The following is a 15,667-nucleotide window of genomic DNA, read 5'->3' on the forward strand; positions in this document are numbered from 1 at the left end:
ATAACAGTCTTCACAAAGCCTACTGCTTGATCGATGTTGAGACATCTCGTCTCATACACAGTCGTGATGTAGTCTTTGATGAGCAACGAGGACCATTCATGCCTGTTTCTCCTGTTCTTGATCCAACAGACCAACCTATGATGGCTCCTGATTTGGAAGTTCGGCTTCCATTAGGTCCACTTGATGAGAGGGCTCCAGTAGCTCTTGTAGCTCCAATTATTCCAGTGATACTTGTATAGACACCTCCAACTTCTCCTGTAGGATCACCTCATTTTGTAGATGCTTCACCTGAGTTTGATCCAGATTCTTCTGATGAAGATCCTGCTGATCAAGCATCTCCTAGTACTAATGTTGGTCATTCTCCTATCTGGCCTAAGTGGTGGGTAAGACACTTGCTGATCTTTGTGATGATGAGCTCATTGATGGGAGAATTGCTCGGAAAAAGAGCAAAACTATAGATACTGTTAACTTCGCTCTCATGGCCTACATTCATAGTGTGTTTGAACCTCAAACATATTCCCAGGCTAAAGGAATTCCAAAGTGGGAACAGGCCATGACATCTGAACACTAGAGCTTGCTGAAGAACAACACTTGGGTCCTTTCTGATCTTCCACTAGGGAAGAAACCCATTGGCTGCAAATGGGTCTACAAAATCAAATACAAATCAGATGGTACTTTGGATAAGTACAAAGCTCATTTAGTGGCGAAGGACTTTTCTCAGTATCAGGGCATTGATTATGAGGAGACCTTTGCTCTTGCAAAGATGAGCACCATCAAATTAGTCCTAGCCATGGTAGCACAATTTGGCTGGAAGGTCCATCAGATGGACGCCAAAAGTGCTTTTCTGAATGGTGATCTCCATAAAGAGGTCTATATGACGTAGCCTCCTGGTTTCAAGGTTGCTGGTAAAGACCATTAGGTTCTCAGATTGCTAAAAACTCTCTATGGCATGAAGCAGGCCCCTCTAGCATGGTACATCAAGATTGATAAGTACCTTGGTGATCAAGGCTTCAAGAGGAGTTCTTCAAACTCAAATCTTTACATCAAGACTACTGATAGTGACATCATCCTTCTGGTTATTTATGTGAATGATTTGATCATCACTGACAGTTCAACATCTTTGATTTAGGGAATCAAACAGAATTTATGCCAGTCTTTTGATATGATTGACCTTGGGCTCATGCATTATTGCCTAGGTATTGAAGTTTGGCAACAGTCTTCTAGTATATTCATCTATCAGTCCAAATATGCCAGAGCCCTATTAGACAAATTTTGAATGCAGGAATGCAAACCTGCATCTACAACTATGGAGAAAGGTCTCAAGTTATCAACAAAGTCCAGTTCTCCTTTCGTTGATGATACTACATATAGGCAACTAGTAGGCAGCCTCATCTACCTCTTTGCTACTAGGCCTGATATCAGCTTTGCAATCAGCTATATTTCACGCTTTATGACAGCTCCTAAGGCTGATCATTGGATGGTAGCAAAGTGTGTGCTTCGTTATGTGAAGGGCACTTTAGATTATGGACTTCTGTACTCTTGAAGTTCTAATCCTAAACTCAGTGGGTTCACAGATTCAGATTGGGCAGGCTCTGTTGATGATAAAAAGTCAACATCTAGATATGTGTTCAGTTTGGGATCCGATGCAGTCACATAGACCAGTAAGAAGCAGCAGACAGTTTCTCTCTCCTCTACAGAGGCCAAATAGAGAGGGATTGTTAAGGTAGGATGTGTAGCTGTTTGGCTTTGTCAGATGCTTGGGGATATGCAAATGTCATTAGCAGGTCTAACTACTTTGTTTGTTGATAACAAAGGCGTTATCAAGTTAGCACAAAATCTAGTCTTCCATGAACGAACCAAGCATGTGGATGTTCACTGTCATTACATACGACAACTGATTGAAGACAAGACTATAGATTTTCAGTATGTTCCTACCGTAGATTAGACTGCAGACATTCTCACCAAGCCTCTTGGTCCTGATAAGTTTGTCAAATTCAGAAGACAGCTTGGTGTGTTAGATAGATTAACCATTAAGGGAGGGTATTACAATAATAGATAAGTCATCTATTATTAGTTAATAGTTATCTATTGTAATTATCTAATAAGCTTTAGTTTGCTTTCTCTAGAATAGAATGTTTCTATTCTTTACGATCATTTCCTAAGAAAACATCATCTCATTCTTTTATATATATTGACCGTCTGGTCTCTGTTAATATCAAGCAAGTATTTTACCAATTACTTCCGTAATATAGATGCTGCAGATGTATCAATGCAAAAATACGTATTCCTCAATGGCCGAGTACATACAACAGAGTTGCTGCTTATAATGGATGTTTTTGATTGAAAGAAAAGAGACTTTGGCACACGAAATATCTAGAAGTCGGGTGTTATGGAAGGTGGAGAGAAGATTGGAAAATGTAGTAGGAGATAATTGGGTGTATGATCTATATATCTATCTCTTTTCATGGCTTCCATATTTAAATAACAAATTGTGATTTCTTGGCTTCCGTAGGTGAAAAGATTATATGCGAATTTATATAGCCAAGTGTTTAAATTGATTGTAAAAGAGAGGGAAAGTAAAAGGTTGGAAGAAAGAGTTGGAAAGATTATGATTTGATTATTGTCAATTTATCATGCCAAGTGTTAATCAGTTAAAAGCAAAGAATATTAAAATGGAAAAATAAAGTTGGAAGATCATAGTTTGAATATTATTATTATTTTATATTTATATATGTACATCTAAATATATTAATGAGGTGACATCACTTATTAAATTATTATAATATAATGATGCTATTTCATTTTTATATCTATATGTACGTATATACATATATATTATAATAACATGGCGAAAGATCATTTAAAATCTTTTGAGATACGTTTTATATTTTAACTCAATTATTTATGTTTCTCCTAGATTATTTTCTTAATAGCTCAAGCAGGTCCCACAAATTATATCACGTGTTTAAGTCGCTAGGTCCTCAACCCATTTGCCCAGTGATGGTGATGCTCCTGTGCCTAATTCTTTTTTGACAATGCTTCCACCCCTTCGACGTGCTTCCTACAAGAAAATTCTCTACAGTTAAATCATATTATCATGACAAGTTATAAATAATCATAACGGCTAACCGCCTATTCAATTTCATGAATTCGTGATAAATAATTATAATTACTAACCATTTTACCATTGCGCAGTATTATAACAAATTTAATTGTCAATTGACTTCATGTGAATCGCAACGGCTATATTTTAAATTAGGTCAAAAATTGGGATATAACAATATATCCATGTTCCAAAAGAAAAGAGAACTAAGTTAGAACCATCTAGGAGGAAAGGCATTTTTGTAAGGTATAGTGAAAGATCTAAAACATATAGGATTTTCATACTTGGATTGAAAAATATTCAACTTAGTAGGGATGTAATTTTTGAAGAAGATCTAGCATTCAAAAGAGCCCTAAATTCTGAAGAACCCTCTCCTTTACCTAGTTCTAAAAGAAATACTGAGTATGAGTCTTAGAGGGAGAACATGGAAGAAATTGAAGATGAAATTCAAAACCTTAATCTTGGAGAAGTCAAAATTCAAAGAAAAGAGCACTTTGGGCTTTTAAAACAGTTGAGGAAGCACAAGACTTTGCTGCACCTTCTGGAATAGTCAGAGAAAGTAAAAGACCCAAAAGATTTTCTAGTTATACAACAAACATGAATGATTTCTCTAATTTAGAACCAACTAATACTATAGATGCTATTAAACATACAGCTTGGAAAGAAGCTATGACAGAAGAACACCAATCGATTATGAAGAATGATGTTTGGGAAATTGTTTCTAGACCTAAAGAAATATTTGTTGTATATTCCAAGTGGATATATGCTGCTGATGGTAGTATTGAAAAATATAAGGCCAGATTTGTAGTTAGAGGATTCTCTCAAAAAGAAGGGATTGACTATGAAGAAACTTTTGCTCCTGTTACTAGATACACCTCTAAAGAGCAGTCCTAGCCATTGCTGTATCGAAAGGATGGAAAGTACATCAGATGGATGTAAAAAAAACATTCCTAAATGGAAAGATTATAGAAGTATATTTGGAGCAACTTGAAGGATTTGAAACTCATGATCCTAATATTTTTGTTTGTAGGGTCAATAAAGCTCTCTATGGGCTTAAGTAGGCTCCAAGGGCTTGGTAGGAAAGAATTAATAAGTATCTCACCGGCTTACGATTCTCCAAAAATGAAGCCGATCCAAATTTATATTATAAAAGAGATAAAGATGATATGGTAATTCTACTATTGTAGGTTGATGATTTACTAATAATAGGTGATGATCATCTCATAGATCAATACAAGAAAGATCTAATTAGAGAATTTGAGATGAAAGACTTGGGACTCCATTACTTCCTAGGACTAGAAGTACAACATAATTCTGACAACATTATACTTAATCAAGGGAAGTACTCATCAGATATTTTGAAGAGATTTGGAATGTGGAATTGCAAGTCTATGTCTTCTCCAATGGAGACTCATCTACATAAACTTAAAGAAGCAATAGCAGAATCACTTTCTATAGATTCTACTCTTTACAGATAGATGATTGGGTCTCTTATGTAGTTGGTAAATACAAGACCTGAAATTTGCTACGCTGTTAATGCTTTAAGTTAGTTTATGTGTGAGCCAAAAGAGATTCATCTAGTTGCAATCAAACATATTATGAGATATTTACAAGGCATTTTTAATCATGGGCTTAAATATGAGAAAGTTGACTTAGATTTACATGGATTCACTAACTCAGATTGGGGTGGAAGTGTTAAAGACAGGAAAAGTACTTTAGGATGCTATTTTAGTTTAGGATCAATAATTATATCTTGGATATGCAGAAAGTAGTCTTCAGTAGCTCAATGATCCACAGAAGCCGAATACGTTGTAGTAGTGATAGCCTCTTGAGAAGTAGCTTGGCTAAGGAAGTTACTTGTGGGATTATCTGGGCAAGCCATGAATCCTACAATTATTCATTGTGATAATCGGAGTTCCATCACGCTTTCAGTGAATCCAATTTTTCATGATAGGTCCAAGCATATCGAAATTCCTTACCATTATGTAAGAGATATGGTAGACAGGAATACTGTAAAATTAGAATACATTTGCACTGCAGATCAGACAATAGATTTTTTTACCAAACCTCTCTCTAGAGTGAAGATAGATCACTTCAGGAAAAGACTTGGTATGGTTGAATTGAAATTCATTTGTATTCTTTAAATTATTAATAAAATAAGTTTATTGTCAGGCTATTGACTGTTATGGGCTTTACCATTTGTATTCATTATTTAAGTGGTGACGATCTCTGAGATAATGAATACTTGTATAAAGACATTATGAGAGATGATGATCTCTTAGATAATGTGCTGAACAGTGGAAATCTATTGTTAGATTTAGATGTGTTTAAGATCACATTGTGATGTAGACATTTCTATGCCTATGAGTCACAATTTGGATAAAAGAAGAATTTCATTATTCTCCTAAGTTCCTGTGTTCTGGTAGATCTTAGCTCAGGATCATGTTGTGATATAGGAAAACTAGTACCTATGAATCACAACTTGGATAAATGAAAAATTTAATTATTCTTAGGATTTTATCCTGTATATTGCATTCCATGCAATATCATTATCACTAGTGTAAGTGATAAGTCATATCATAGGTATAGTAATATGACATAAGTATCATATGTTCAATGATACCTCATGCTTGAGGATTCAAATAGATATAGAGTATTATTCTATGCTTATTCATGTTACTTGATGATGCTAGATATGTTATCTCTCAGTATGATTATCAAGTTAAGAGGGAGTGTTAATTCTATAACTTTGTAATCACACTGATCTGATGAAGCAGATCGTACAGATCCGATAATACATATGATGCCTGTGAAAGGCCTATAAATATAGTGTTCAGTTCTCAAGCACAATCGGTGTCTCCCTTAGGGTAGTCTTGTTTAGTTAACTATGAACAAGATTAGTTAGTTTAAATACTATTTAATTTAACTCCTAATGGGTGCCGATTTTGAGAGGGCAGTTCTGGCTGACCTCGAGAGGGACATGTCCCTTCTAGGGACATGCCCCTTGGGCGCCATATTTATAGAGGCTATGTTTGTGGATAAAGAGCACACAACACAATTTAAGTCTGCCTCTTTAGCATACATTACCTCACCGAATTACAGCAGGATATACATATTATTTGCAGGACTATTATCTCTGAAGGAAGAACCAATGTTCAATCTGAAATTGAACAAGACAATCTCCATCACATAGAAGGTATTATATCAGAAAATAGTTACAGAATTTTACAGAATATTTTACATCAGAATTTACAGAATATTTTACACCAAGTGCCCTAACTTGCCAGTTGTATGTGAAAATAAAGTAAAAATTGAGTTTGCAAAGTGCAAGCAAGAAATAGACCAGTTATTAACCAAAATCTTGTGAGTTTTAGAGGGGAAAATTGGTGCGAGACTTACAAAAATCTCATCGGTAAGCTTTTGTGTGAGTAACTCGCTTGACAGTTCGATTCGTAAGTACTCAACATGCTTTGTAACTGTGTACCACTAACAATGAGGAAATCTGGGAGAACATGAATTATACTTTGTTGTATCCCACAATATTGTACCTCTTCATGTATGATTTTAACTTTGCATGTCATCAAAACCATGAAATCCCATATATCATGACATCATAAGGGAGATAAATCAAAAGTATCAAGGATGAGTGTATTCAATTCTATCAAAGCCCATCGAAGTCCATCATCAAATGACCAGATCAGGGTACAGAATCAATATACACTAATAATCAATGTCATCAACCAAAGTATATTATCAAATGATCCATCAAATGATCAATGCTATATCACTAATATACACCTGATAATCTAGGGGCAACCTAACTCCATCCATCGCCTATACCTCTATCTGCACCTGCACCAACAGACGACCCTTCTCTTCCATCAGTCCCTGATTTTACATCATGAGAAGATCTAGTTAACCCCGTGTCATCAAAAACATCTAACCAAGCCTATCATTTAAAGTATCAGTCAGTCAAATCATCCAATTGATCATTAAAATCAGTCAATCATTCAATTTATCCTAATCATCTATTTGCTCACCTTGGGCGCATCAACTTTCATCTCTCTAAATCTTGAGAGCAAAACATCAACATATCAACCAATCATATCAAATCGACATCAGTACAACATCAACTAAGTGATTTTGATTGACATCAAACGGGATCAACACACCATTAACATATCTGGAACATCAACAAATTTTTATCAATGAAAGCCTTTGTTATCAAATTTATTTTCACTGGGGCAATCATTAAATCAAACTTTATCAGGAAATAAATAAAAATAAAAATCTCCATTCACTTATCGAAGGGGCTTACATATTATCATCATAGTGCAAAATCTATCATCAAAAGCAAAATCATCAAATTAATTCAATAAAAGAACTTCAAACAGGGACATAGGATATGAAAAATCTAAAAATCATTACCGGGGAATCTTTATCAATCAAATCAATCAATCAGGTATTGTATCGAGATCTTATCCTTAGATCATTCAAATCAAACATCAGAAGATCGGCCATCAAAATCAAATCAGACATCAGTTAATCAAACATTAGACATTCTTTGAGCCAATGTGCCTTGCACATAAGTTCAAAGAGGGGCATTTAAAGACACCCTAAATCTGTCAAGCATAAATCACAGTGATCAAATAAAATTATATCAACCATTGTGAGCAAAAATCAAATTAATTGATTATTCATGCTACAGTGGAATAAAATAAATCAAAAGGATTAAATAACTATGAAATTGATTTTAATTAATTGTATAGCTTATTTTTACTCCTAATTCCAACCTATTCAAGGGGCACACTTGCTAAAATTAATCAATTAAATCAAATATTGAATTTCCTAAATTCTCACTCATCACATGGAAAGAATTCATTCAACCAATGAGAATTGAGGAGAGGGCTCACATGGATCACTAAGCCTTTTGAATCTTGATCACTCATTTTGTCATCTTAGCCCCTTATTTGAAACCATTAAAATAAAACTTACTCAACCTTGGTTAACTTAACTCAACCTAACTCTACCCCAAGCCCTTGAGAAAATCTATAAATACTAAGCATTCTTAGAATAATTCATCCACCCTCTTGTTGTGCATCCACGCTATAGGCATTTAGCATTCATAGTTTCTTTTGAGTAATCTAGTTCAAAATATGCATTTTAGCTTAGAATCATTGATCATTTAGCTTTAATCACAAATTTTCCATTCTAGGACTGTCACTTGGATTGCTTGGATCTGAGAGCAATTTTAACTTCTTAGATAGGAAGATATAGGATGGTTTTACGCTTGCAATTCGATAGTTTAATCTTGTTTTTCATCCTTTTTAATCAAATTGTTGAGTTTAATTTAACGTTCTATGAATATACATCAAAGTGTATACAGTATGAAACTAAATACTCCAGGGTGCTATCCTAGCTTTTTGAAAGAAATCCTGATTCGATTTTTTTTTTCGGTGTAGTAAATTTACTTTTCTAGATGTCATCAGTTTCTTGAGGTGGACTTGCTTATTTTCTGTTCCCACCCCTTCTGTATTGCATGAAAATTTTAATTTGTTTTGTAAGAAATGAGATTAGCAGTTGTTTCTAGTTTGAGCAATATAGATAATAGTAGTTTTGCAATATTTTTATCACTTAGTAGTTAAACATTCTAGGAAATTTGGAGGCTTGTCTGCAAACAATGATATAAGAGGATTAATTGTTTCTCATCTTCAGCTTGTAGAGAGGTATGTGATACTTTTGTGGCTGATTTTTGATATTCTTTGTTTGCATCTTCCATTGCTCTGATGTTTATAAGTTAATTGTTTAGCCATAGAGACTATTGCTTCAGTGGAAAATTGCTTACTATGCCTTGCTTTGATGTGTGGTCCATCTATCAAATTGTGGCCATCCAGTGATGGGGATGCATTTGAACTTGAAATGATTGTGGTTTTTCATGGTTGCCATGAGACTAGTATTGGTATTGGTATGTCTATTTTCAAAAAATAAGAGTCGGTTGTACTTGGAGATGCTGTTTTCTTTTAATATAATTTAATACTTTATTAATTTGTTAACATTAAAATATAAAATGTTATGACATTGAAGTTTGACAAGAAGATTCTTTGTAAATATTAACATTAACTTAAAAGTTTAAACACACAAATGCGAAAGAGTTCATACTACATATTTGATTGTAGTTATTGGAATTCTCAAGCTTAGCTTCCTTCGTTGGTAGTAGAACCAGTGTAATCACTGAATCCTTGCTTCAACCACTTGATAAGGCTGCCATTTCTTTTATTAAAGGTAAATTGAAAATATAAAAATTCTTGAAAAGTTTCCAAGGTAAGTTTTAAAGGAGAATTGAAAGGCTCATTTGCTATTTTAGACATTTTTTCTGTCTCATTTCAAGTTTGGAGTTCAAGTTCAGCTGCAAATCTTAGGATGAAAACCCTGGTGGTATTTGGCTTTGGAGGCAAGATATCTTTTCCTCGTCAAATGAATGGTGGATTCATTCAGGATTCACATTTGGATGTAATTGGATAAACAAAGATTTATTTGTGATGCTAGCTTCAGATTTCCAGGTAGATATTTATCAATTTTGGAGGCAAATGATAAATTTGTAAATTGGGTTGAGAATAGTTGGAAAACCAGGGATTGACAGTGCTACGTGTGCAAGTGAATTTTGGTACAGCTATTGTGCCATGAAGACATGAATAGACACACACACACACACACATCTGGCCGTATAATTTCCAGCTTCTGTAAGGCTAGTACTACTTGAATGCATCAGAAAGGAGGGCTGATAGGTAGTATTAGAGGCCGATAGAGCCTTCTCTTAAGTTGTGTGAAATAGCTGATATGGAGAGTGAAAGGGAGTCAATAAAGTTTCAACCTGCCAACACTATCAAGGAAAGGTGCTGCAGCTCTCCCAGGCTGCCGTACCAGTCATTTGAAGGCTGCAACGGTACTTGAATATTCCATACAGCTTGGAGGAATCAACAAAGGTTGAATCGTCAACCAGTTAAGCCAACTGATTTATAATATCTGAAGATTTAATTGCTGTTTGTAAAATTCTGTGCACCTCATTCTTTGTAACAGCAATACTGAAGATTATACAAATTATTTTTTTGATTACTATATCATTGATGCTTGTATAAATTAGTTATTATCGTTATTAAAGGGTAAATAATTGATGCTATGATAATTAATTTCCTTATTCCCTCAAATTGATAGAAAACAAACACATAGCATATAGTTTGCAAACTGTTTTGACAAAATGCCTTGAAATTGGTAAACAATATTTTGGTACAAAACTTTGCCAGTCTATTACATTTAAGGACTATATTTCTAGTTGTGGACTGAGATTGTTTCTTGGTATACAAACTTTTCCTTGCCGTTTAATCTATTCCTTGCATTGCTCGTGTTAATCTAAGATAATCCCGATATGTTTGATGTGCCATCTCATATCCCTTTTGCTTGTTTATATATAAATGGGACCAATTTCTTTTAATTAGGAAAACTTTTTTTTAGTTCAATATTCTTTCTATTTATTACCCATTAATCCATTTGTCTTTATTGTTGACTTTACCGCTAATTTTCATTTCCAGGGTATGGGTGAGCCATTGCATAACTTTGACAATGTAATGAAGGCTATAGAGATAATGGTTGATTGTCATGGGCTCTATTTCAGTCCTCACAAAGTGACAGTTTCCACCAGTGGCCTTGTGCCACAATTAAGACGCTTTATTCAAGAATCCCCTTGTGGACTAGCTGTTAGTCTCAATGCAACAACAGATGAGGTATATTTTTTGTTAGGTTTCTTAAATCCAACTAAAGATATTAGGATTCAATCTCTTCATGCTTCACAGATGTTCCGATTCATCAAATTTTAAGAACAGCATGCTGATGTGCTTGAGATCTATTTAATCAGTCCATAGAAAAGCAAATAGCTACACTGTACTGTGAATTCATTCATGAATCCCCTTGTTAACTAGCTGTTAGTCTCAATGCAACAACATTTGAGGTATATCTTTTGTCAGATTTTTAAATCCAACCAAAGATTTTAGGACTCATCGCTTGGGTGGTTCACAGATTTTCTGATTCATGGAATTGTAAGATATCATGCTGATGTGCTTGCCAAAAATCTATTTAGTCAGTCCATATACAAGCAAATATTTACACTGTACACAGTATAGCTTAACAGGATATCATGAATTAGGTGAATGTATGAATTAACATATATGAGATAATTTTTTGTACATAAAAAAATGTGATTGATCTCCTTCCTCACCCTTTCATTGGGTGGAAGGGAGTTAATAAATGTGTCATTCAATTTGATTTTCTTATAGTTGAAGTAGACATTCTTCATTAACTGACATTTCTTGTTGTATATTGACATATCAAGATTATCACAACAATTCATTTGACTTGCAGGTAAGGGATTGGATCATGCCAATTAACCGTAAATATAATCTTGATGAACTACTTACTACTTTGAGAGAGGAGATCAGTCAAAGACGTAAATACAAAATTTTATTCGAATATGTAATGCTTGCTGGAATCAATGACAGGTATACAAGTTTCTCCAGGAATCCCTCAACAAAATTCTCATTCCTTTTTACCAAGTTCGAATAAAATCCCAGCCAATTGATACACTTACAATTTTTATTCTCAATTCATGGATCATCAGAATAGAGGATGCAAAGAGGCTGGTGCATCTTATTGAAGGAATTCCCTGCAAGATCAATCTTATTTCATTCAATCCTCATAAGGGATCTCCATTTACTCCTAGCTCAGAGGAACAGATGCTTGCATTTCGAAATATTCTTGCAAATGCAGGATACACAGTATTTATTCGCTATAGCCGTGGTGAGGATCAGATGGCAGCTTGTGGGCAGCTTGGTCACCCTGGAAATAGTCAACTTCCACTAATGCAAATACCTGAAAGATTTCAGGCTGTAATAGCTTCCTAATGTTTAGATTGCCTCTAAGTTTATGTCTTTTGTTTTCATAAGGGGTTTGTATATTGCCCATATTTATATTCATCCTATCAAATTGCACATCTAGGAGGGTGTAACCATATAATTTTGTATAGAAATACATTTGTTGTAGTAGTTTTTCTATGGTGCGTGCTTCCTGTAGTGTAGCAAAATCCACTGATTATAATGCTTTGGCTGTATGAAATCAAGTGGTACACCCAACACCCTCCTAAAAAGGATGGGGCTTACGTGCCCTTGACAAATAAATTAATTGTTAACTCTGCTATATATTGGACTCACCTTGGCAAGGTTCTCAACTAATGGCATTGTAGATACAAGGGTGTTGATTTGTGTCCCCATAAAGGTGCAAATCTCTCTCCTTGATTATCATCTTGTATTGATATCTTCCAAAGAGTTTTGGGTATACCAATTGAGTGCATTAATGAAGGTTTTCTTTGTGCTTCTTAGGAGTGGTAAACAACTTATTCTCAAATATCGAGTGGGGTCTGACTTTCCTCAACTTTCAAGTAATGAGCTTTTACAGCCAACTCACTTTTTCATATGTTTTTTGAACATTTAATTTGTTGTGACTACATTCTACCATTCCCAAGCTTGTATGGCTCAATTTCCATTTGTATAACTTAAGAGCTACTTTTGGTGTTGGTGATTCCTTAGTAGTCAACCCCATGTACCGGATCACAACAAGATTTCTAGAAGCTTCTTTTGGGCACTAATGACATGAACACCATTATTACATAGTCCTTTCATCTTTGCCTTATGGATCATCATTGAAGTGGATGGTAGGTGGATCCACTACAATTTTCTATTTCCATAATCACATTTTTAATCTTTTGAACGACTTCCTAATATCAGTGAGTATCTAAATTTCAAGTATCATCATGAGTAGTTCGAGATTCATGTAGATGTGACAAATTAATATGGCAGCTATGAGTTTTGAGAAACTTAGCTATATTCCAATGATGATCCTATTGCTTCTTGGTTGTTTGATTAAAAAGATCAAGGCAATAGTTTGTTAAGCCAAACTAATTGCTATAGGGTAATCATCAACGTTCTTCTCACCTAGTAGCAATGGAAATTCTAGATACATAGACATCTTTTGTAACATACTCTAATATGTACTAGGTTTTTTTTGTTTAGCAATAGATGCAAATATATCCTATACTATGATAGGTATAATCAAGCAATCATAAAGTGTTTTTCCTTAAAAGTCAAGTTACTCCCTATTGTGTTTTTTTTTTCGGCGCTCTTTTTTACTTCTACCGTGTTGTGATGTCTAACAATCCCTTGGGGGGAAATGAGTGTTGCATTTTCGCTCCTTGCCTAATGGGTTAGGGCTTTCTGCGTGATTGATTTTTGCCTATAGAGAGATTTGGAATTTCATGAAAATTGTTGGTATTTGGTAGTATAGATTCTTTAGAACCTTTTGCTTCCATGCATGCAGAGGCAATGGTACATTTGAATAAGATTTCATCAATGTTAGGCTCTTCTTTGGAGAGAATGGTTCCAAGGATTAAGAAAGTCGATAGATGGTTATAGAGGACTCAAGATCGACTTGACTTGGTTATCTGTCTAGAATCAGTCTAAGAAGATGTTTCATACTTGACCAATAATGCTCTTATTTGCAAGTTTAAAGGTCTGTGATTCTCTTTACTCATTCTAGAACTTGGGCAAGATGAGTTTGGATCTTGAAGGTGATTTGGATATTATGTTGGCTACTAATAACTATTTTATAGTGGTTTCTACATGCATGATAGATATAAATAAGGCCTTTGAAGGAGGTCCTTATTTTTTTAAAACTAGGTTGGGCTCTTCATCAACCATGACATGTGGGGTTTAATTAGGTGGAGGAGCTTCCTTCAAGATTCCTTGTATGTATTCGTCTTCTTGGGCTCCTACTTGAATTTTGGAGAAGAGAGACTCTTCATTCAATTGCTCTTCTTTGTTGATTAAAATAGATCGTTTTCTGCAAATGTACTATCACGACCATTGTAATTGATGTGCTCCAAATGCAGATTTGAATCTAATATAAATATGAGAAAAAGAGACATGTCTCTATGGTGTAATCATCATTTAATAATATCATATTAACATAAATAATAATAATATGTATAACAATACACACACACACACACACACACACACACACACACACACACACATTTTAACATGGATAAGTATCTAGAGGAAATGATGATTTACCAATAACAATAATGTGTCTCAAATTGAACCAATCAAACTTAAGCTACAACTTTAACATTCCCTCTTAGCTAGGGAGGATTTGTAGAACACATATGCTTTCAAGTATATAAAGAGATATAGTCTCAGTATGATATTTTTGGAATGAGATTTTTAAGGAAATCAAAATATATTCGTCAATTTAGATGTTATCTTTCAATATAATCTGAAGTATGATTCAACAAGAAATATCAATCATATGATATTCATCATACTTAAATTTTTTTGATATGTGCATTGACATCAAATATGAAATGTCTATCAAGAGAATAAGTTATCTAATTTTTGGCTCTTGAGGACAATTAAATCTATCAGATTAACAAAAATCACAATGTCATGAACTCTATCATGACAAATATTATGATCTTCGACACTCTGGGACAACAACTAAAATAAAGTTTGATCATAATATGTTTGTTATCACAACTTTCAACACTATGTGACAACAACTTAATGAAGTCTGTCATGATACTTTTGTTATCATGACTTTCAACACTTTGTGACAACAACTTAATGAAGTTTGTCATGATAACATGTCTACCATTTATAAGATCGTCACCTTACAATGGTCACCTTCGGTTTATATAGGTTCGTTATCATGACTTCCAACACTTTGGGACAACAATTTAATGAAGTCTGTCATGATAACAGCTCTACCATTTATAAGATTGTCACTTTACAATGGTTACCTTCTATTTATATTATGGCAATGAAAGATCATCACCTTTCATCACATATCATATGCAAAATAGTAACCACCATGAACCAAGTCAGAGGGTGGTGCAAAGGCTTTCACCTCAATTCTCTCTCACAGAGAAGAATGCATTACAAGGAATTTCACTTAGAACTTCTCCTCATAGAGGAGATATTATTCACAAAGGATTGCGCTTCAAAATTCTCCCCCTGAATAGTGATCCTGGGAAGTCAGGTCCAACAGTTACTCCCTTAGAGGCTCTTTTCTCCCAAGGATTCTTGTCAGACTCACTTTGAATTTGATATCAATATTTTGATTTTCTAGTGATAAGTCAATACATCCTCATGAAGCACTCAAGAGTAGGCCCATCAAAATCATGCAGTCACACACATGTATTTTTAGACTCCTTTTAAGTATTAATCTTCTAAGCTCTTGTGTTGCCTTTGAAAAAGTGTCATACTCTCTCTTAATGGAAAAGGATACTCATAATCTCAATCATCAAAGATATTTGCTTCAAGAGCCTCACTTTATCTAGCCTGATCACTTCTTTTAAGCTATTGTCATAAGCTGCCTAATGAGTCATTCTTCTTTTCCTGCAAGATCAACTTCAAATACAAAAGAAAAGATCAAAGAAAATAACTCTTTTAGTACGTGTAG

The 15,667-nt window shown here is 34.4% G+C and overlaps 1 protein-coding gene across 2 annotated transcripts in view; it reads left to right on the forward strand.

The window, feature by feature from the left end:
• The window catches only part of LOC149566657 (Radical SAM superfamily protein), an 81,628-nt gene extending 69,106 nt beyond the window's left edge, over nucleotides 1-12,522 (forward strand). For both annotated transcript variants that reach the window (XM_089819978.1, XM_089819979.1), the window contains 3 exons: nucleotides 10,690-10,881; nucleotides 11,516-11,652; nucleotides 11,772-12,522. In XM_089819978.1, the coding sequence (XP_089676104.1) occupies nucleotides 10,690-10,881; nucleotides 11,516-11,652; nucleotides 11,772-12,054 (612 nt within the window). In that variant the 3' untranslated portion in view covers nucleotides 12,055-12,522. The remainder of the gene's footprint in view (nucleotides 1-10,689; nucleotides 10,882-11,515; nucleotides 11,653-11,771) is intronic.
• The last annotated feature ends 3,145 nt before the right edge of the window (nucleotides 12,523-15,667 follow it).

The sequence above is a fragment of the Cupressus sempervirens genome, chromosome 3 (genome assembly GCF_028749045.1).
Source record: "Cupressus sempervirens isolate cs-2001-9-10 chromosome 3, ASM2874904v1, whole genome shotgun sequence".
Lineage (NCBI taxonomy): Eukaryota > Viridiplantae > Streptophyta > Pinopsida > Cupressales > Cupressaceae > Cupressus > Cupressus sempervirens.